General features: G+C 43.5%; 1 protein-coding gene across 2 annotated transcripts in view; it reads right to left on the bottom strand.

Moving 5' to 3' along the window:
* LOC140210786 (vacuolar protein sorting-associated protein 4A) overlaps positions 1 to 22,419 on the bottom strand; it is a 134,408-nt gene that overhangs the window by 43,009 nt on the left and 68,980 nt on the right. For both annotated transcript variants that reach the window (XM_072280071.1, XM_072280070.1), the window contains exons 6-10: positions 12,554 to 12,710; positions 8,959 to 9,107; positions 8,208 to 8,289; positions 7,893 to 8,112; positions 6,211 to 6,351 (exon numbers count right to left, since the gene is read on the bottom strand). In XM_072280071.1, the coding sequence (XP_072136172.1) occupies positions 6,211 to 6,351; positions 7,893 to 8,112; positions 8,208 to 8,289; positions 8,959 to 9,107; positions 12,554 to 12,710 (749 nt within the window). The remainder of the gene's footprint in view (positions 1 to 6,210; positions 6,352 to 7,892; positions 8,113 to 8,207; positions 8,290 to 8,958; positions 9,108 to 12,553; positions 12,711 to 22,419) is intronic.

Here is a 22,419-nt window from a genome sequence, read left to right as displayed (position 1 = left end):
ACGTCGACCGATCTTTTCCACGGATGCTGCCCGACCTGCTGAGTTCCTCCAGCGTGTTGTGAGTGATACATAAAATACTCTGCAGATGCTGGGGTCAAAGCAACACGCACAACACGCTGGAGGAACTCAGCAGGTCGGGCAGCATCCGTGGAAATGAACAGTCAACGTTTCGGGCCCAGCCCTCAAATTCACTTGGTCCATCTCAAACACTTCTCTCCCCTTTCTCGATCTCTCGGTCTCCATCTCTGGAGACAGACTGGCAACTGACATCTTCCATAAGACCACTGACTCCCATAATTACCTTGACTATACCTCTTCCCACCCTGCCACATGCAAAAATGCCATTCCCTATTCCCAGTTCCTCCGTCTCTGCCGCATCTGCTCCCAGGATGAGGCTTTCTGTTCCATGACATCTCAAATGTCCTCTTTCTTTAAGGATCATGGTTTCCCTTCTGCCGTCATCAATGATGCCCTCACCCGCATCTCCTCCATTTCCCGCACATCTGCTCTCACCTCATCCTCCCGTCACCACAACAGGGACAGAGCCTCCCCACCAGCCTCCAGATCCAGCATATTATTCTCTGCAACTTCCACCACCTTCAACAAGACCCCACCACTAAGCACATCTTTCCCTCTCTACCTCTCTCTGCTTTCCGCAGAAATCGTTCCCTCCGCGACTCCCTGGTCCACACATCCCTCCCCACAGATCTCCCACCCGGCACTTATCCCTGCAAGCATAAGTGCTACACCTGTCCCTACATCTCCTCTCTTGCCACCATTCAGGGCCCCAAACAGTCCTTCCAGGTGAGGCAACACTTCACTTGTGAGTCTGTTGGGGTCACCTATTGCATTTGGTGCTCCCGGTGCGGCCTCCTCTACTTCGGTGAAACCCGACGCAGATTGGGGGACCGCTTCGTCGAGCACCTCCACTCCGTCTGCCACAACAGGCAGGATCTCCCAGTTGCCACCCACTTCAACTCTGCTTCACATGGCCACCTCTACTGCCATGTTGAGGCCAAACTCCGGTTGGAGGAGCAACACCTCATATACCGTCTGGGTAGTCTCCAGCCCCTTGACATGAACACTGAATTCTCCAACTTCTGGTAATTCCCTCCTCCTCTCCCAGTTTCACTCTGCCCCCTCCCCCAGCTGCCTATCACCTCCCTCATGGTTCCTCCTCCTACTACCCATTGTGCTTTCCCCTATTCCTTCTTCATCTTTCCTGCCTATCCCCTTACTAGTTTTTCACCTGGCACCTACCTGCCTTCTCCTTACCACCCTCCCCCCCACATTCTTTATAGGGCCTCTGCCCCCTCCCTTTTCAGTCCTGACGAAGGGTCTCGGCCTGAAACATTGACTGTTTGTTTCCACGGATGCTGCCCGACCCGAGTTCCTCCAGCGTGTTGCTCCCAACACTGTATTCCATCTGCCACTTTTTTTGCTCGTTCTTTCAATTCGTCTGTTCTGCTGCAATCAAATTGCTTCCTCAGCACTAGCTACCCCTCCACCTAGCTTCGTACCATCTGCAAACTTGCCACAAAGCCATCAATTCCATTATCTAAATCACTGACAAACAATGTGAAAAGCAGCGGTCCCAATACTGACCCCTGAGGAACACCACTAGTCACCAGCAGCCAACCAGTAAAGGCTCTTTTTATTCCCACTTGTTGCCTCCTACCTGTCAGCCATTCTGCTAACCATGCCAGTGTCTTTCCTGTAACGCCATAGGGTTTTATCTTGTTAAGCAGCCTCATATCAAATGCCTTCTGAAAATCCAAGTAAGTGGAATCCATTACCTCTCTTTTGTCCACCTTGCTTGTTAATTTCTCAAAGAACTCTTAACTGATTTGTCAGGCAAGATTTCCCTTTACAGAAACCTTTGACTCATTTTATCATTAGTATACAAGGTGACTCATTTTATCATTAATCTACAAGTACCTCAAAACCTCACCCTTAATAATAGACACCCAACACTTTCCCAACCACTGAGGTAAGGTAACTGGCCTGTAATTTCCTTTCTTTTGCCTTCCTCCCTTCTTAAAGAGTGGAGTGACATTTGCAATCTTCCACTCCTCCAGGACCATGCCAGGATCAAGCAATTCTTGAAAGATCGTGACTAATGCATCCGTTACCTCTTCAGCAACCTCCCTCTGGACTCTGGGATGTAGTCCATCTGGTCCAGGTGACTTATCCACCTTCAGACCTTTGAGTTTGCCTGACACTTTATCCTTTGTAATAGCAATAGCACTCACTCCTCCCTGACACTCATGGTCCTCTGGCACACCGCTAGTGTCTTTCACAATAAAGACAGATACAAAGTACTCATTAAGTTCATCTGCCATTTATTTGTCCCCTATTACTACCTCACCAGCATCATTTTCCAGTAGTCCCAAAATCAACTTTCACCTCCCTTTTACTCGTTATATAACTAAAAAAAACTTTTGGTAACCTGTTCAATATCATTGGCTAGTCTGCCCTCATATTTTATCTTTTCCCTTCTTATGGCTTTTTTAGTTGCCTTTTGTTGTTTTTTTAAAAGCCTCCCAATCATCCAACTTCCCACTCACTTTTGCTACCTTTTATGCTCTTACCTCGGCTTTTATGCAGTTCTTAACTTCCCTTGTTAGCCACAGTTGCCTAGCCCTGCCACTTGGAACAACTTCTTCTGTGGGACATATCTATCCTGTGCCTTGTGAACTATTCCCAGAAACCTCAGCCACCTCTGCTCTACTGTCATCCCTACCAATATCCTCCTCCAATCCACCTGGGCAAGCTCCTCGCTCATGCCTCTGGAATTCCCGTCATTCCATTGTGATACAGATACATGTGACTTGTGCTTCTCCCTCTCAAATTTCCGTATGAATTCACTCATATTCTGATCACTGTCTCCTAAGGTTCCTTTACGTTAAGCTCTCTAAGATCTGGCTATTACACAACACTCAATCTAAGGTAGCCTTTCCTCGAGTAGGCTCAATCACAAGTTGCTCTAAAATGCTTATCTCATAGGCATTCAACAAATTCCCTGTCTTGCGATCTGACACCAACCTGATTTTCCCAATCCTCTTGCATATTGAAGTCTCTCATTACAAATGTGTCATTACCCTTATTACATGCCTTTTCCAGCTCCCTTTGCAATCTCAAAGGTTTCAATGTCTTCATCCAATTTTGAATTCATTGTTCCCTCAACAATTGCAAACTGTCCAAGCCCTGCGGCAGCAAAGCAGCTTCAAATCATGATAGTCCTTCAAGATGCTTCACAGCTGGGATGAGCTTTTAGTGTTGGTATGCCGTGCCCTTTTTCCTCCAAACATAGTAATGGGCATTTCTTCCTGAAGATTCAACTTCTGTCTCATCTGTCCACAGAATATTGTCCCAGAAGCATTATAAAACATCCAGCAGATCTTTTGCAAATTTGAGTCATGCGGAAATATTTTTATGGAGAGCAGTGGCTTCCTCCATGGTATCCGTCCATGAACACCATTCTTGTTCGGTGTTTTTCTTAGACTGGACACATGAACAGAGAACAATGTGCTCTTGAATCTTGTGATCTTTGCAGGATGCCCACTCCTAGGGAAGAGTAGTACAGGCTTTCCTCCTTTTGTAGACAATTTCTCTCACTGTGGACTGATCAACACTCTGTTCTTTAGAAATGCTTTTGTAGCCTTTTCCAGCTTCATGCATCTCTACAATTCTTCTAAGGTCTTCTAAAAATTGTTTTAATCGAGGCATGGTATACATAAACCAATCTTTCTTGAGAAGAGCAGGCTCTGTCAATAATCTGACTTTGTCTTTTTATAGGACAGGGCACCTCTACAACCCACACATCCAATCTCATCTCAATGACTGGAACAGCTGACTCCAAATAGCTTTTGTAGGAGGCATTGCCTCAGAGGTTCACGTACTTTTTCCAATAAATACATGTAATACTGGATATTTTTCTCATAAATAAATGAAGTATAATTTTTTTGTGTCATTGTTTAATCGGGTTCTCTTTATCCAGTTTTAGGACTTATATGAAGATCTGATCATACTTCGGGTCATGTTTATGCAGAAATAGAGAAAATTTTACGGGGTTCACCAACTTTCTAGCACCTCTGTATATAGAAGGCCCTAGCAGGGAGACGACAAAGCCTGAACAATTCTTAGGGCAGGAAGACAACATCCATCATTAAGAACAATCGTCAGAAAGCTCTGCACCGCACATCTAAAGAAATAGTTGTTGGTGTCTTTGGTGGTCACACTCCTAAAGTAGAGATTGACATACCTTCTTCATTACTGCATCAATATGCTGCAATCATGTATAATTTGTTAATTCAAGTTTGTTTACTCAAGTTTGTTGTGTTAAGTCATATATTATGCTGCTGCTGAGAAAGCTAATTTTCATGGCATTTATATCATCTGTATGCTACTAACAATAAATTAGAACGATGTTATAGGAATGTGTGATTAAACTAGAGAAGATGCAGAATGTAAATGGGCTGGAGGGCTTTAGTTATAAGGAGAAACTGGATAGACTGAAATTATATTTCCTGGAGCAAAGGAGGCAGAGGGGCAGTCCTTTTCCCCAGTTAGACCATAAGCCATAGGAGCAGAATTAGGCCATTCAGCCCAATGAATGTGCTCCACCATTCCATCATAGTGGATCCCGGATTCCACTCAACCCCATACACCTGCCTTCTTGCCCTTTGATGTCCTGATCAATCAGGAAACTATCAATTTTCACTTCAATTATACCCACGGACTTGGCCTCCACAGCTGTCTGTGGCAGAGCATTCCGCAGATTCACTATTCTCTGGCTAAAAAAATTCCTCCTTACTTCTGTTCTAAAGGGTTCCCCCTCAATTTTGTGGCTATGTCCTCTGGTTTTGGACACCCCCACCATAAAAAACATCCTCCCACATCCACCTTATCCGGTCCATTCATTATTGGGTCGATTTCAATGAGATCTCCCCCCCCCCACCACCACCCCACCTCCCATATTCTTCTAAATTCCAATGAGTACAGGTCCAAAGCTGCCAAAAGGTTGTCATATGTTAGCCCTTTCATTCCCAGAATCATCCTCACAAATCTCCTCTGGACTCTCTCCAATGACAACACATCCTTTCAGAGATATGGGGTTCAAAACTGTTGACAATACTCCAAGTGCAGCCCAAATAGAGTCTTAGCAATATCTTCTTGTTTTTATATTATATTCCCCTTGAAATGAATGCCAACATTTCATTTACCTTCTTTATCACAGACTCAACCTGTAAATTAACCTTCTGGGAGCCTTGCATGAGGACTCCTAAGTCCCTTTGCACCTCTGATGTTTGAATTTTTTCCCCATTTAGATAGTAGTCTGAACTTTTGTTCCTATTACCAAAATAGATTATTATATACTTCCCAACACTTCCATCCACCACTTTTTTTACCCACTCTTCCAATTTGCCCAAGTCCTTCTGCAATTGCATTGCTTCCTTAGCTCAGCACTATCTTTCCTTGTGTCATCTGCAAACTTTACTACAAAGCCATCAATTCCATTCTCTATATTATTGACAAACAATGTAAAAAGCAGCAGTCCCAATACTGACCCCTGAGGAACCCCACTAGTCACTGGCAGCCAAGCTGAAAAGAGTTGGAGAGTTTAAAACTAGAGGGTATAGATTTGAGGTGGAAAGGGAGAGATTTAAAGATGACCTGTGAGGCAAAGTTTACCACACAGAGAGGTGGCAGACGCCTAAAACAAGCTGTCAGGAAAAGTGGTAGAGCTGGGTCCATAGCAATATTTAAAAGACATTTGAACAGGTTTATGGATAGAAAAGAATGTGGGCCAAATGGGACTAGGTCAGGTAGGCACCTTAGTTGGTATGTACAAACTGAGTCGAGTGGCCTGCTTACATGCATGTAATTCTGTGATTAAGACTGAAGGAGAAATGGGTGGGGTAGGAAACCGTAATACTGGGAGAGAGCAAGGAGAAGCATCTGATCAAAGAAGGCATAAATGCTAAATGTAAGAACTCGCAGTCTTGATACCAGTCAGCTGAAAAATAAACTTCTACAAATCCAGCTCACTTCACACCCAGAGGTATTATTGCTAGTGTAGTCGACTGAACTGAGGGCCACAGACGGAGACACAGCAGCCTTTCTTATTCCACCACCTCCCCTACATTCCAGGCATTATATCATTATAGTGCACAAGGCCACAGCAAAGGTACACAACAGCTGCCTTACCATGCAAACCACAGGCTCCAGCAGCTTATCACTGGGAACATCCACCCAGGTCATCTCAATGGCAGCTGGGTCCCCAGGAGAACAGGGCGTCAAAAGGTCATCCACCATCACATTTGGGTTTGTCCTGGATGAACCTTTCATCTAATGAAAGACAGGTCAGTTTACATTACTTACATTTAAGAGCAAAGTATCTCAATTGAATCTAAACAAGTTAGCTAGCGAAACACTGGGCTCACTGCCATCTCATCCAGCAGCTTCACATAAAAACAGGTTAAATGAAAGGGATGTTCAACATAGTGATATGAAGAGCTTACTGATCCTTTTAATTTCAAACTCTACAAAGACTTTGATCGCATGACTGAGATTAGAAGATAAGAAGATTGAAAAGTGATAATAAATACTGAAAAATCACAGCAGGTCTGGCAGTATTTATGGAAAGAAAAACAGTTAATGTTTCAAACTGGAGACGTTTCCTCAGCTGCTGCCTGAATTGCTGGCCTTTTCAGCATTTTCTGTTTTTATTTAAATGTCTAGTATCCGCAGTTGTTTTAAATTACAGCTGAAATTTGATAACATCTGATTTTCAAGCCTTCACAACCATCTTGGTGCAGCAATACCTAATCCAAGACAACCTGAATCCAAACTACAAATCACTGCGCAGCCCATGGGCTTATTGCTCTGGATGAATTTCCCATGAGGGACCATGTCAAACACCTTACTAAAATTCATATAGACAACATTCAGTTTTACCTTTGTCAATCAGTTTCATCACCTCCTTAGAAATAAGGCAGTTTGTAAGACATGATTTGCCCCATACAAAGCCATGTTTACTGTCCCTAAACAAGCTATGTTTTTTCCAAATGCATGTACATCTTATCCTCACCAATTATCTCCAATAACTTCCCTACCACTGATGAGAGGCTTACTAAAATATACAGTTATGAAAGGTATAGATAATTTGAAGGGTTCCCAAGAGCCAGGTTTATTCCACAGAGGCTTGTGGGTTTATGGCAGAAGATTCCAGAACAAGTAGTAGAGGTGTGCAAATTGCAATGCTGAAGAGACAGGTGGAGAGCTGTGTGGATGAGAAAGTTCAAAGGGATATGCAGGCAAATGGGATCAGTGTAGATAAGCATCTTGGTCAGCCGAAAGGCCTGTTTCTGTGCTGTATGACACTCCAACAAGACACTGCCGAACCCAGTCAGACTGTTCTGACCTTTTCTGGAGAGACGAGTTCAGCCCCTCAGCATTTGCTATCATCTTGCTCAGGGGCAGAACAGGCTGAAGAGACACACTTTCTCATCCTGATCTAGATTCAAATCTTCACCAAGCTGGATGTAAAGGCCTTAAAAGATTAAATATTACCAAATTTCAGCTGTAATTAAATTTAAAATATTGCCCGACCTGTTGTGTGTTTTCAGTATTATTGCATTTCAATTTTCTAATCTCAGTTACAACTATACCCTTTGATCAAAGTGTTCACCCTTTCTATGTTCCACAACCCCTTCACAGTTTCCGTGATGTGTGACTAACATCTGCAGCATTTTGATTTCGTAAAATCTCCATTTTTAACAATGATCTCTGCAACCTGCACTTTTCTGATAAACCATCCAATTAATTGCCTTACCCAACAAATGATTAGCCTAGGAGGATTATATGACTCACAATCAACCACTACTTACCTTTTTAAAATGGGTTGCTGATTGTACTTTCCTCACCGGCTGCATTAGTGCATCGCGTACAATAATGCAGATGTCTGCTCCAGAATATCCTTCTGTTTTTCTGCCAAGTTCTCTGAAGTCTGCCTCTGTGAGGCTGTGTGGGGTTGTGCCTAGGTGTATCTTAAACATGTGGATTCTTGCTGGCTCCTCTGGCAATGGGATATAAATCCGTTTCTCAAATCTTTGACAGAACAAACAAATAAAAACTTATCAATGTTTTCATGATGGATGAAAATGTATGAAAATTCGATGTGAAATGATACACTGAAGGCTGACCTCCTTCGAATGGCAGAATCCAGCACCCATGGGATATTTGTGGCTCCTAGAACCAAGATTCCATCACTGCTATTCCCAACACCTAAAGGTGGTGAAATCACAGTGAATAGAACACAATGGATTCTTCAAAAGCACGGTAACCATGATTCCAATGAAGTCTAGTCCCATTTATCTGTGTTTGACCCATATCTCTCTGAACATTTTTATCCACGTATCCCAAAAAATGTACAAACATTTTTTAAATAGTGTAATTGTACCCACTTGACCACTTCCTCTGGCAGCTCATTCTGTATAATGACCACCCACTGGGTGAAAACGCTGCCTGTCAAGTTCCTATTAAATCTCTCCCCTCTTGTCTTAAACTGATGTCCTTTGGTTCGATTCCTCAGACTGCACATTCACCCTATCTCTGCCCTTCTTATTTTTAAAACATCTCTATAAGATTACCCTTCATCCTTCTATGCTCCAAGGAAAAAAGGCCCAATGTCCCTCTGTAACTCAATACCTAACAATACTCATGCAAATCACTTTCCTAGAACTGAAAACAATATTCCAAACACAGCCGCACCAAGGTCTCGTACAACTGCAACATTTCATTGCAAGCTCGATACTCAATATCTTAACTGATGAAGGCCAGTATTTTCACCACCTTTTCTATCTGTGATACCACTTCCAGCAACCATGTACTACTAAACTGACCTGCCTATGAAGTATATTAGTCTGCCTGGGAGTGACAAGGGCTCTATCATACCTTGCATCTGGACCAAAAATTCTGTTTTGATGCGCCTGGCCGCTTCACTCTCATTTTCATTCCTTGATCCACAAAGTGAATCAACCTCATCAATAAATATAATGGAGGGTTTGTGCTGTCGGGCCAACTCAAACAGATTCTTCACAAGCCTGAGGGATAAAAGAAAACAGCATCGATTACCTGATACATACAAAAGGCACTTAGAGAAGTTTGTGGATAGGAAACTGTGGGCAAAATGGAAGGGGTTAGACAGAGGAGCAGAGTTAGGCCATCTGGCCCATTGAGTCTGCTCCAGCATTCACCCATAGCTGATCCTTTTTTTAAATCTCCTCCTCAACCCCAGTTCCTGGCATTCTCCACATAACCTTTGATGCTCTGTTCAACCACTAGAACCTATCAATCTCTGCCTTAAATACACCCAACAACCTGGCCTCCACAGCTGCATGTGGCAACAAATTCCACAAATTCACCACCCTTTGGCTAAAGAAATTTCTCAGCATCTCTGTTTTGAAAGGGCACCCCTCTATCCTGAGGCTGTGTCCTCGTGTCCTAGACTTTCCCACCATGGGAAACATCCTTTCCAGATCTACTGTCTAGGCCTTTCAACATTTGAAAGGTTTCAATGAGACAACCCCCTCATCCTTCTGAATTCCAGCAAGTACAGGCACAGAGCCATCGAACATTCCCTGTATGATAACCCTTTCATTCCTGGAATCATCCTTGTGAACCTCCTCTAGATCCTCTCCAATGCCAGCACGTCTTTTCTAAGATGAGGGGCCCAAAACTGTTCACAATACTCGAGGTCAGGCCTCACCAGTGCCTTGTAAAGCCTCAGCATCACATCCTTGCTCTTGTATTCTAGAACTCTTGAAATGAATGCTAACGTGGCATTTGCCTTCCTCACCACCGACTCAACCTGCAAGTTAACCTTCAGGGTGTTCTGCACAAGGACTCCCAAGTCCCTCTGCATCTCAGATTCCTGGATTTTCTCCTCATTTAGAAAATAGTCTGCACATTTATTTCTACTACCAAAGTGCATGACCATGCATTTTCCAACATTGCATTTCATTTGCTACTTTCTTGCCCATTCTCCTAATCTGTCTAAGTCCTTCTGCATCCTACCTGTTTCCTCAACACTACCCACCCCTCCACCAATCTTCGTATCATCTTCAAACTCGGCAACAAAACCATCTATTCCATCATCTAAATCATTTATATACAGCACAAAAAGAAGTGGTCCCAACACCGATCCCTGTAGAACACTATTAGTCACTGGCAGCTAACCAGAAAAGGATCCTTTTATTCACACTCACTGCCTCCTATCAATCATCCTATGCTGTAACCACGTTAGTAACTTTCCTGTAATACTATGGGCTCTTAAAAGGGCCTTCTGAAAGTCCAAATATACAACATCCCCTGCATCTCCTTGATCTATCCTACTTGTAATATCCTCAAAGAACTCCAACAGGTTCATCAGGCAGGATTCTCCCTGAAAGAAACCATGCTGACTTTGTACAATCCTGTCCTTCTCCCTTGTAACAGTAACTGCATCCACTTCTCTTCCTTCACACACTACAAAATCTTGAAGACTTTTACTATCTACTTAGATATTATTTGCTAGCTTGCTTTCATATTTCACTTTTTCCCTTCTACACTTGATCTTAGCCAAAAGGCCAAGAAGCGATGACTTTTTCCCTTCTAATGATTTTTTTAGTTGTTCTCTGTAGGTTTTTAAAAACTTCTCAAACCTCCATCTTCCCACTAATTTTTGCTTTGTTGTATGCCCGTTCTTTTGCTCTTACAATGGCTTTGACGTCCCTTATCAGCCATGATTGTACTACTTTACCATTTGAGTATTTCTTCATTTTTGGAATACACATACTTTATTTTTGATTCGGGTTACAGAATTACCCAACAAGTCTTGCACACATATGCAAAAGGCAGTTGGAAATGTTCATGGGTAGGAAAGGGTTAGAGCAGGGGTTCCCAACCTTCTTTATGCCATGGACTCTGACCATTAACCGAGGGGTCTGTGGACCCCAGGTTAGGAACCCCTGGTTTAGAGGGATGTGAACCAAATGGAACAAAGTAAGTTAGGTAATTTGATCAGCATGGACAAGTTAAGCCAAGGGGTCTGTATTCTGTATTGTATGAATTCTCCTAGAACATCTGTTAAGGAAAAGAGGATTTAAAAAAGATCTCTGAACATCTTTTAAGGAAAAGAGGATTTAAAAAAGATCTCTGAAAGGTGAAGGAGATTGTCCTGGACTATACCATACACCCCTGTGCCTTTCATATGCTAACCATACTTCATAGACTGTGTGTGTGAATTTAAGAATGAAGATCAGAATTTTAATTAGTTCATCAAGCAGTGGTACAGGAATATTTACAAACTCTTGGGGGACATGGTGCAGAGTATCTGAGCATCCTCCAGGATCGTGAAGAGGATGAATCAAGCCTAAAGGGGAAAACAAATGAGCAATGAACAGTACATGTTTGGTTCTTTCCTCAGTTGCAGAAGTCCCCGAGTTCCTTGACATCCCAATTTTCTCAGGTTAACCACAGCAACTATCATTTTTCAGCTATGCAGCCAAAGTCCAAAATTCTGGAATTTGCTTCAACGTCTCTAACTCCCACTCCGTTAAGATATTGCTTAAAACCCACTTCCTTGACAAGCTCTATGTCATCATTCCTAATACTTCTACGTGTTGGAGTCACATTGAAGCAGCTTGTGTTTTTTGCTGATGAAGTGGAGTTCACTCTTCCAGGAATCAAAGACAGGGAGGTACAACATAAACATACAACTTGTTTCAACACAAGAAATTCGGAAGACACTGGAAATCCAGAGCAAAACACACAAAATGGTGGAAATCAGCAGGCCAGGCAGCATCTATGGAAATGGATAAACCTGGTCTCAGCTCGAAATGTCAACGGCATCAGTAACTCTTTGTTTGCTAGATTATCCACTAAGTAAAAAAAATCTAAATTTCACAAAGCATCTTGATAATATTCTCTGAATCAATTTTACTGAAATAACACTCTGGGTTAGTTTTGCAACAATTAGTTCAGTGCTTGTTGGACTTGGGTACTAGTTCCTGCACAAGGTCCAACAAGCACTGTGCCTCACCGGAAAGTTTCATCTTACATCGGCTCACTCCTTTCATCCGAGACCAAAGGTTGAGCCTGATCTACCATTTCTAATGTCACAGGTCTAACCTTCAAACCAAACAGGGCAATCCCCCAAGGACTTCAATTCTTTCAATATGCGAAGAAAGCTGAGCGGCTATTGATGTAAATAATTACACTGCAGTCATGTTTCTTTCTGTTCTCAATAAAACAGACTGCAAGTGAACATGAAGCATCTACGGAAAGGAGTCAACAGTCAACGGTTACTCAGCCTGGCCTGCTGAGTTCCTCTTGCATTTTGTGTCTGTTGTTTGGATTTCCAGCATCTGCAGATTTTCTCTTGTTTGAAAGTGAACATGTCCATATCACCAAACTTTTACTTAAGTCCTGTGTGCTAGGGGTCTGCTGAAAGATGGAACTGCTCCTTACACAGAAGATCATGGGTGCAGATATCAGAGATTTCACTTACTTCTCACTTTCTCCTAACCACTTTGACATGAGGTCAGATGAAGACACAGAGAAGAATGTGGAGTTATTGGCCTCTGTTGCTACAGCTTTGGCCAGGTAGGATTTTCCTGTACCTGGAGGGCCAAACAGCAAGATTCCACGCCAAGGTGTTCTTTTACCTATAGACATGAACAGACCACAGTAGCAATTAGATTACCCCAGCCACGATCCTACCAGGATTAAGAAGGGAACAAAAAACACAAGCTGCCATTAGTTTGGTTACATTAACACCCAAGAACCAGGCTAACTTGTCTCTTCAATCACAAAATCATTTACATTTATGGCACAAAATACAGTTATCTGGCCCATCACATCCATACCTGCCAAATTGCAGCTATTTAGAGTCACATAGCAACAGGTTCTTTAGATCAACTTGTCTATGCCAACCAAGGTGCCTTCCTGAGCTGATCTCGCCAGTGTCTGACCCCTAAACGTTTCTTATCCATGTATCTGTACAAACATCTTTTAAATATTATCACTGTATCCGCCTTGAACACTTCCTCGGGAAGCACATTCTACCACCTTCTTCTCTCTCAACTCTGGTTTAGGACTGCCCTCACCTTGGTAAAAGACTGTGACCCTCATAATTTTATACACCCCTATAAGGTTACCCCTCAGTTTCCTTTGTTCTTATGGTAAAGTGACCAGAACTGCACACAACATTCAGATGCGGCCTCACAAATATATGGGATTCCCGACCTACCCTTGACCTGTATTCTTGTGGTAATCCAGGTAATCTTATAAATATCAAAGTTCCTGCTTACACCAGTCTTCAGGTAGCAAGTTCCTGGCATTCATTACACTTTAGGAACTTTTTTTCCCATATCTCCATTACAGAAAACATACAGCACAATACAGGCCCTTCAGCCCACAAAGCTGGGCCGAACATGTCCCTGCCTTAGAACTACCTAGGCTTTACCCATAGCCCTCTACTTTTCTAAGCTCCATGTAGCCATCCAGGAGTCTCTTAAAAGACCCTATTGTTTCCGCCTCCACCACCGCCGCCGGCAGCCTATTCCACACACTCACCACTCTCTGCGTAAAAAACTGACCCCTGACATCTCCTCTGTACCTACTTCAAACACCTTAAAACTATGACCTCTCGTGCTAGCCATTTCAGCCCTGGGGAAAAGCCTCTGACTATCCACACAATCAATGCCTTTCATTGTCTTGTACACCTCAATCAAGCCACCTCTCATCCTCTGTAGCTCCAAGGAGAAAAGGCTGAGTTCACTTAACCTGTTCTCATAAGGCATACTCCCCAATCCAGGCAACATCCTTGCAAATCTCCTCTGCACCCTTTCTATGGTATCCACACCCTTGCTATAGTGAGGCGACCAGAATTGAGCACAGTACTCCAAGTGGGGTCTGCCCAGGGTCCTATATAGCTGCAACATGACCTCCTGGCTCTTAAAACTAAATCCCACGATTGATGAAGGCCAATGCACCGTTTGCCTTCTTAACCACAGAGTCAACCTGCATAGCAGCTTTCAGTGGCCTATGGACTCGGACCCCAAGATCCCTCTGATCCTCCACACTGCCAAGAGTCTTGCCATTATTGCTATATTCTGCCATCATATTTGACCTACCAAAATGAACTACCTCACACTTATCTGGGTTGAACTCCATCTGTCACTTCTCAGCCCAGTTTTGCATCCTATCAATGTCCCATTGTAACCTCTGACAGCCCTCCACACTATCCACAACACCCCCAACCTTTGTGTCATCAGCAAATTTACTAACCCATCCCTCCACTTCCTCATCCAGGTCATTTATAAAAATCACCAAGCGTCGGGGTCCCAGAAAAGATCCCTGAGGCACACAATATGGCCTGTCTACAACTACTCTTTGCCTTCTGTGGGCAAGCCAGTTCTGGATCCACAATGCAATGTCCCCTTGGATCCCATGCCTCCTTACTTTCTCAATCAGCCTTGCATGGGGTACCTTATCAAATGCCTTGCTAAAATCCATATACACTACATCTACAGCTCTACCGTCATCAATGTGCTTAGTAACATCCTCAAAAAGTTCAATCAGGCTCGTAAGGCACAATCTGCCTTTGACAAAGCCATGCTGACTATTCCTAATCATATTATGCATCTCCAAATGTTCATAAATCCTGCCTCTCAGGATCTTCTCCATCAACTTACCAACCACTGAAGTACGACTCACTGGCCTATAATTTCCTGGGATATCTCTACTCCCTTTCTTGAATAAGGGAACAACATCCGCAATCCTCCAATCCTCCGGAACCTCTCCCGCCCTCATTGATGATGCAAAGGTCATTGCCAGAGGCTCAGCAATCTCCTTCCTTGCTTCCCACAGTAGCCTGGGGTACATCTCATCTGGTCCCAGTGAATATCCAACTTGATGCTTTCCAAAAGCTCCAGCACATCCTCTTTCTTAATATCTACATTCTCAAGCTTTACAGTCCACTGCAAGTCATCCCTACAATCGCCAAGATCCTTTTTCGTAATGAATACTGAAGCAAAGTACTCATTAAGAACCTCTGCTATCTCCTCCGGTTCCATACACACCTCTCCACTGTCACACTTCATTGGTCATATTCTCTCATGTCTTATCCTCTTGCTCTTCACATACTTGTAGAATGCCTTGGGGTTTTCCTTAATCCTGTCCGCCAAGGCCTTCTCATGGCCCTTTCTGACTCTTCTAATTTCATTCTTAAGCTCCTTCCTGCTAGCCTTATAATCTTCTAGATTCATATCATTACCTAGTCTTTTGAACCTTTCGTAAGCTCTTCTTTTCTGCTTGACTAGATTTACAACAGCCTTTGTATACCATGGTTCCTGTACCCTACCATCCTTTCCATGTCTCACTGGAACACACCTACTCAAAACCCCATGCAAATATCCCCTGAACATTTTCCACATTTCTTCGGTACATTTCCCTGGGAATATCTGTTTCCAATTTATGCTTCCAAGTTCCTGCCTGATGGCCTCATAGTTCCCCTTACTCCAATTAAACCTTTCCCCAACTTGTCTGTTCCTATCCCTCTCCAATGCTATGGTAAAGGAGATAGAATCATGGTCACTATCTCCAAAATGCTCTCCTACTGAGAGATCTGACACCTGACTAGGTTCATTTCCCAATACCAAATCAAGTACAGCCTCTCCTCTTGTAGGCTTATCTACATATTGTGTCAAGAAACCTTCCTGAACACGCCTAATAAACTCCACCCCATCTAAACCCCTCACTCTAGGGAGATGCCAATTAATATCCGGGAAATTAAAATCTCCCACATCAACAACCCTGTTATTATTACTCCTTTCCAAAATCTGTCTCCTTATCTGCTCCTCAATGTCCCTGTTACTGTTGGGTGATCTATAAAAAACACCCAGTAGAGTTATTGACCCCTTCCTATTCCTAACTTCCACCCACAGAAACTCCGTAGACAACCCCTCCATGACTTCCTCCTTTTCTGCAGCCATGACACTATCTCTGATCAACAGTACCACGCCCCCACCTCTTTTGCCTCCCTCCCTATCCTTTCTGAAACATCTAAAGCCTGACACTTGAAGTAGCTATTCCTGCCCCTGCACCATCCAAGCTTCTGTAATGGCCACAACATCATAGCTCCAACTGCTGATCCACGCTCCAAGCTCATCCGCTTTATTCATGATATTCCTTGCATTAAAATACACATCTCAATCCATCGGACTACGCACGTTCCTTCTCTATCACCTGCCTATCCTCCCTTTCACACTGTCTCCAAACTTTCTCTGTTTGTGAGCCAACCTCCCTTTCCTCCATTACTTCAGTTCAGTTCCCACCCCCCAGCAATTCTGGTTTAAACTCTCCCCAATAGCCTTAGCAAACCTCCCCGCCAGGATATCGGACCCCTTGGATTCATGTGCAACCCGTCCTTTTTGTACAGGTCACATCTGCCCCAGAAGAGGTCCCAATGATCCAGAAATCTGAATCCCTGCACCCTGCTCCAATCCCTCAGCCATGCATTTATCTTCCACCTCATTCTATTCCTATACTCACTGTCACGTGGCACAGGCAGTAGTCCCGAGATGACTACCTTTGAGGTCCTGCTTCTCAACTTCTTTCCTAACTCCCTGTAGTCTTTTTTCAGGACCTCCTCCCTCAACCTATGTCATTGGTACCAATATGTTCCACAATCTCTGGCTGTTCTCCTTCCCACTTCAAGATATCGTGGACGCGATCAGAAACATCCCGGACACTGACATTTGGGAGGCAAACTACCATCCGTGTTTCTTTCCTGCTAATCTGACCCCTACCTATAGAATCCCCTATCACTGCTGCCATCCTCTTCCTTTCCCTACCCTTCTGAGCCACAGGGACAGATTCTGTGCCAGAGGCACGACCACTGTTGCTTCCCTCAGGTAGGCCATCCCTCCTAACAGTACTCCAGCAGTAATACTTATTGTTAAGGGGGACATCCACTGGTGTACTCTCTGGTACCCACTTCTTGCCCTTCCCTCTCTTGTTACCCACTTCTCTGCCGCCTGTGGACCCAGGGTAACCACCTGCCTATAGCTCCTCTCTCTCACCTCCTCACTCTCCCCAACCAGACGAAGGTCATCGAGCTGCATCCCCAGTTCCCTAACGTGGTCTCTAATGAGCTGCAGCTCGACACACCCGGTGCAGATGTGGTCGTCCAGGAGGCTGGGAGTCTCTAGGACCTCCCACATCTGACACCAAGCACAGAAAACCGGCCTCACACACATACTCTCTGTCTTTATTTTAAACAGATAACCTACCTGGCCTCGACCCTTTGTCGCCAAAGCCCCGTTGAGCCAAAGCCTTCCTACTCTGTCTCCCTCTACTCCGTCGCCCGTTCCTCCGATGCCCGCTCTCTAAATCTGTCTTCCTTTTAAACTCTTCCTGCTGTTCTCACTGGCCGACCTCCATGCGCTTGCGCAGTCGTGCCCCATTCAAACTGCTGAAGAAATAACTGTCACCTTTTCAACTCTGCTCGCTTTTTACACATCACAGACTAGAATCACAATCAAGTTTATTGTCACTGATATATGTCATGAAATTTGTTGTTTTGTAGAAGCAGTACAGTGTATTACATAAAATTACAGTAAGTTAGAAATAAATGGCACAAAAACCAAATAACAAGGTAGTATTCCGAAACCATACAAAAACATACTGTACACTCCAAATTCAAAAGCTGTGCATAAGCCAGGTTAGTAGCCTGCTGAGGGTTAGATCTGTGCCATTCAAGTCTGGTGACCCAGGACAAGAAAAACAAGTACGACTTACGGAGGGCTCAAGAGCTAAGGAACAAAACCAAACCAGGCTAGGGGCGGAATCAAATGCATGTCAACTCTGGCAGGGTTTGCAGGCCATTACTTCCTACAAAGTGAAACCTAACATCATGAGTTAACTTCACTCCCAGATGAACTCAACGCCTTTTATGCTCGACGTGAAAGGGAAAATAAAACTACAATAATGAGAATCCCTGCAGCATCCAGTGACTCTGTGATCTCTGTCTTGGAGGCTGACGTCAGACTGCTTTTTCAAGAGGGTGAGCCCTCACAGGGTGACAGGCCCCAATACAGTACCTGGTACAGTGTTGAAAACCTGTGCCAACTAACTGCCAGGAGTATTCGAAGATATTTTTAATCTCTCACTGCTACAGTTGGAAGTTCCCACCTGCTTCAAAAGGGCAACAATCACACCAGTGCCCAAGAAAGGCAAGGTGAGCTTGTATCATTTAGTAGCATTCACATCTATGGTGATCAAATATTTTGAGAGGTTGGTTATGGTTATAATTACCTCTCGTCTCAACAAGGACCTGGACCCACTACAATTTGCTTATTGCCACAATGAGTCTACAGCAGGTGCGATCTCATCGGCCCTTCAGGCAATCATGGGTCACCTGGACAATACAAATACCTATGTCAGGATGCTGTTTATCGACTCCAGCTCAGCATCTAACATGATCATTCTTATAGTTCTGATCAAAATGCTCTAATACCTCCAGTTGTAGAGGGAGGTCTCTGTACCTCCCTCTGAAACTGAATCCTCAACATACTAACCAGAAGACCACAATCTGTGAGGATTGGATACAATATCTCCACCTCACTGACAATGAATACCGGCACACCTCAGGGATATCTGCTTAGCCCACTGCTCTACTCTCCCTACACTTATGACTGGCTAGGCACAGCTCAAATGCCATCTAGAAATTTGCTGACGACACAACTACTGTTGGTAGAATTTCAGATGGTGATGAGAGGGCGTACAGGAGTGAGACAGATCAGGTGGTTGGGTGGACTGCACTCAACGACAGATCAAGAACTAATTGTGGACTTCAGAAAGGGTAAGATGCGGGAACACACAAGTCTCATAGAGGGACCAGAAGTGGAAAGAGTGAGCAATTTTAGTTCCTGGGTGTCAACATCTCTGAGGATCGACCCTAGGGCCAACATATCGATGCAGCTACAAAGGCACAAGTATTGAGTCCTGTTCATTTGGGCATGTACACAAAGGTAATGGGGGTGGGGGTGGTTTAAGAAAATGACAGCCTTATGTACTATCTATGAATGGAGAAAGCGACGTTGTTAAAATGAAAGAAAATCCTGTCTTTGTTGTTTGAACATGGCAGCTGAGAATGGTTACCAACTATAGGATCTTGCCGGCATTCAACAAGAGCAAACCTTATGAAAGCTGGAAAAATGAAATTGGAATACGTACTCGTGTTACTGAGCTTGAGAAGAAGCAGGTTCTTGCAGTTGTACTAAAGCTTTTGGGAAGAGCAAGAGAGACCCAGATGGCAATTTCAGTGGAAGCCCTGAACAAAGATGATATTATGGCTATGCTAATAAATGCACTTGACTCAGCTTTTCTAAAGGAAGAAAAGGATTGGATTTATGTGGCATATTCAGATTTCTACAAAATTTCCAGAGACAATTCTACAAATATGTCTGATTATATTATTGGTTTTGAAAAGTGAAGTACATTCATATGCATAAATACAAAACGGAACTTCCTGATGCAGTGTTAGCTTTCCAATTGTTGGATACGGTGTGTCTAGACATAAAGTCAAGTCAAGTCACGTTTTATTGTCATTTCGACCATAACTACTGGTACAGTACACACTAAAAACGAGACAACGTTTTTCAGGACCATGGTGCTACATGAAACAATACAAAAACTACAAAAACTACACTGAACTATGTAAAACACAAAAACTACACTAGACTACAGACCTACCCAGGACTGCATAAAGTACACAGAATAGTGCAGGCATTACAATAAATAATAAACAAGACAATAGGCAGTAGGTTGGTAGTTTGATGGCTTGGGGGAAAAAACTGTTACATAAATAAACAGCTGAATGGCGGTGTCTGAGATTCCGTCCATTTCTGTACTCCCGCTGAGTATTTCGTTGGAGTCGGATGCAGTCCAATTTAATGTCCATTGGAGAGCAGAATGGATGGGAGAGCCAGCCGGCTAGGGCTTGCTTTTTTCCTGGCACGGACTCCTGCCCGCTCGCCTCGCTTCCACTTCCTCACACACCGCTTATGACATCCCCACCTCTGGCCACTGGCATCAGGCGACTCTGAGGACTGCAGGCCCGATTCCCTCAGCAAGCCGAGGTCGCACAATTTAACCAGCAGATCTTCATGAAGGTTTGTTTTTGGGCGATCTCTGTATGATAGCAGTATCTGGTGATGGTAGACAGTCACTCTGTTATCCATTGCCCTAAACCCTAATTGTGTCTTAAAATTAAGTTAAGAAACTAAATTAAAGTAGCACCGGATCCGAAAGGCCGCTACTGCCATGCCGCACCACAGACAGCTAGCATTAACTGCATGTACAGAAGTTACTTTTGCATCTATGAAATCAGCAATGAAGAGGATCTTTGAAGAACAGACTGCAAAGACAACTGTCAGGATTCATTTGAGTTAGGAAACGGCATGATTCATTGAGCAGAAACGAGGGGGTAACGAAAGTAGTTCTGAAAGTGACCAGACAACAGCACCATTAATTGGCATACATCCAGTAGATAAGCAGGAGATTGAAATGTGCTGGTTGTCACAGTATCTACCATGGGCAAACAAACTATCTGCACAGAACTAAACAAGCAAACTAAAGATAACAAATCTGAAGACGTAGAAGACTGCCTTCTAACATTGCTTCCAAAGGAATCACTTACTAATTCAGAGACATCTGACGCAGATTTTTTGATGATGGAATCTTTGTTATTGATACAGCATGCACATGCAAACTGTGAGGGAAAAAATAGCTTGATAGCTATGTAAGTGAACTAAACAGAATGAAGTGCATAAACTGGTCAACACAGATACACCCAGTTACAAAGCATTCAAATTTGGAGATGGAAAGATAATACATTCTACCAAAAGTGAAAATTCCCGCAAAAATAGGGCTGCCAAAATGTTACACTGAAACAGAGGTGATACTAATAAATATTCTATTACTCTTGAGGAAAAATTCCTGAAAGAAAGCAGGGGCAGTACTGAATATGGAGATTGACCAAGCAACGATGTTTCAACAGCCAGTTTCTCAAGAGCTCCCCAGTTCTGGACATTATTATGTGAATATTCTAGATGAAGACATTACCGAGAATCAATGTAAGAATGAAGTACTGTCACAGAGAACATGACCCCAGGTGAGAAACAGGAAGTGTTGTTGAAGCTTCACAAGCAGTTTGGACACACTTTGACAGATAGACAAGAAACTGCTCAGGAGTTTAGGAAACAAAGATGCAGACTATCTTTCCATTTCAAAGCTGATAGTTTACAGCTGTGAGACATGCCAGAAGTTTGGGAAGTCCAAATTCAAGCTTGCAGTTGCTCTGCCACTACGAATACAATGAAATGGTAGCCGTAGACCTACACAAACTGGAGCAAGATGTGTGGTATTTCCACATCATTGATCAGTTCACATCTTTCAGAAATCCTCAGGGACAGGAAAAAACTTAATCCATTCCTGGATAAGTGTGCATGGCCTACTTTAGAAATTATTCAGTGGTAATGGTAGCGAATTTAATAATGATGAATTCAGCAACCTGACAGAGAAGTTTAACATTGAAACAAAGGCAACAGCGGCACGTAGTTAGTTCTCGGAGTAATGGACTTCTGGAACGACACAATCAAATACTTGCTGAAATAATGCTGAAAGTAAAGAAAAGCAATGGATGTGATTGGAACACAGCCCTGGACTGGGCCCTTGAGGCGAAGAACACCATGCACAATGTACATGGCTATAGCCCATAATAAGGTTTTGTTTAGCCAGAATCTAAACCTTCCCTCTATACTGGTTGACAGGCCACCTGCTCTAGAGGACACTACAAGGAGCGAATGGGTTGGGAAACATATTTCAGCACTGCATGCGTCAAGGAAGACTGTCACTGAAGCACAGTTTTCAGAGAGAATTCGAAGGGCACTGAGGACACAGGTCTGTCCTACAGATAAGAAATATGAGACAGAGGACAAAGTGCATTACTAAGGAGCAGACTGCACAGAATGGAAATGGTCTGGAGTTGTCATTGGTCAGGATGGAGTTGTTTATTTGTGGGACATGGAGGTACATATATGAGAGTGTATCATTCCAGACGATGTAAAGGACAAACTGAAGATGATCAGAACTCCATGGAGAATGACACAAAAAATGAAAAGCACTAAACTGAATCAGTGTCACATAGCACAAAGAATGCTGAGGACCCAAAAGAGTTGCTCAACAGTGGCACACACAGTGCTGAAGAGAGTGCAGCTAGGGACTCAACAGACTTGCTTAAACAGGAATCATCACATGGAAGTTTCAGTTTTAAAACAGGACAAACTGTGAGATTTGTAGACCAAGACA

This window comes from Mobula birostris, chromosome 15 (assembly GCF_030028105.1).
Source record: "Mobula birostris isolate sMobBir1 chromosome 15, sMobBir1.hap1, whole genome shotgun sequence".
NCBI classification, from domain to species: Eukaryota; Metazoa; Chordata; class Chondrichthyes; order Myliobatiformes; family Myliobatidae; genus Mobula; species Mobula birostris.
This window is presented reverse-complemented; position numbering and strand designations above follow the sequence as displayed.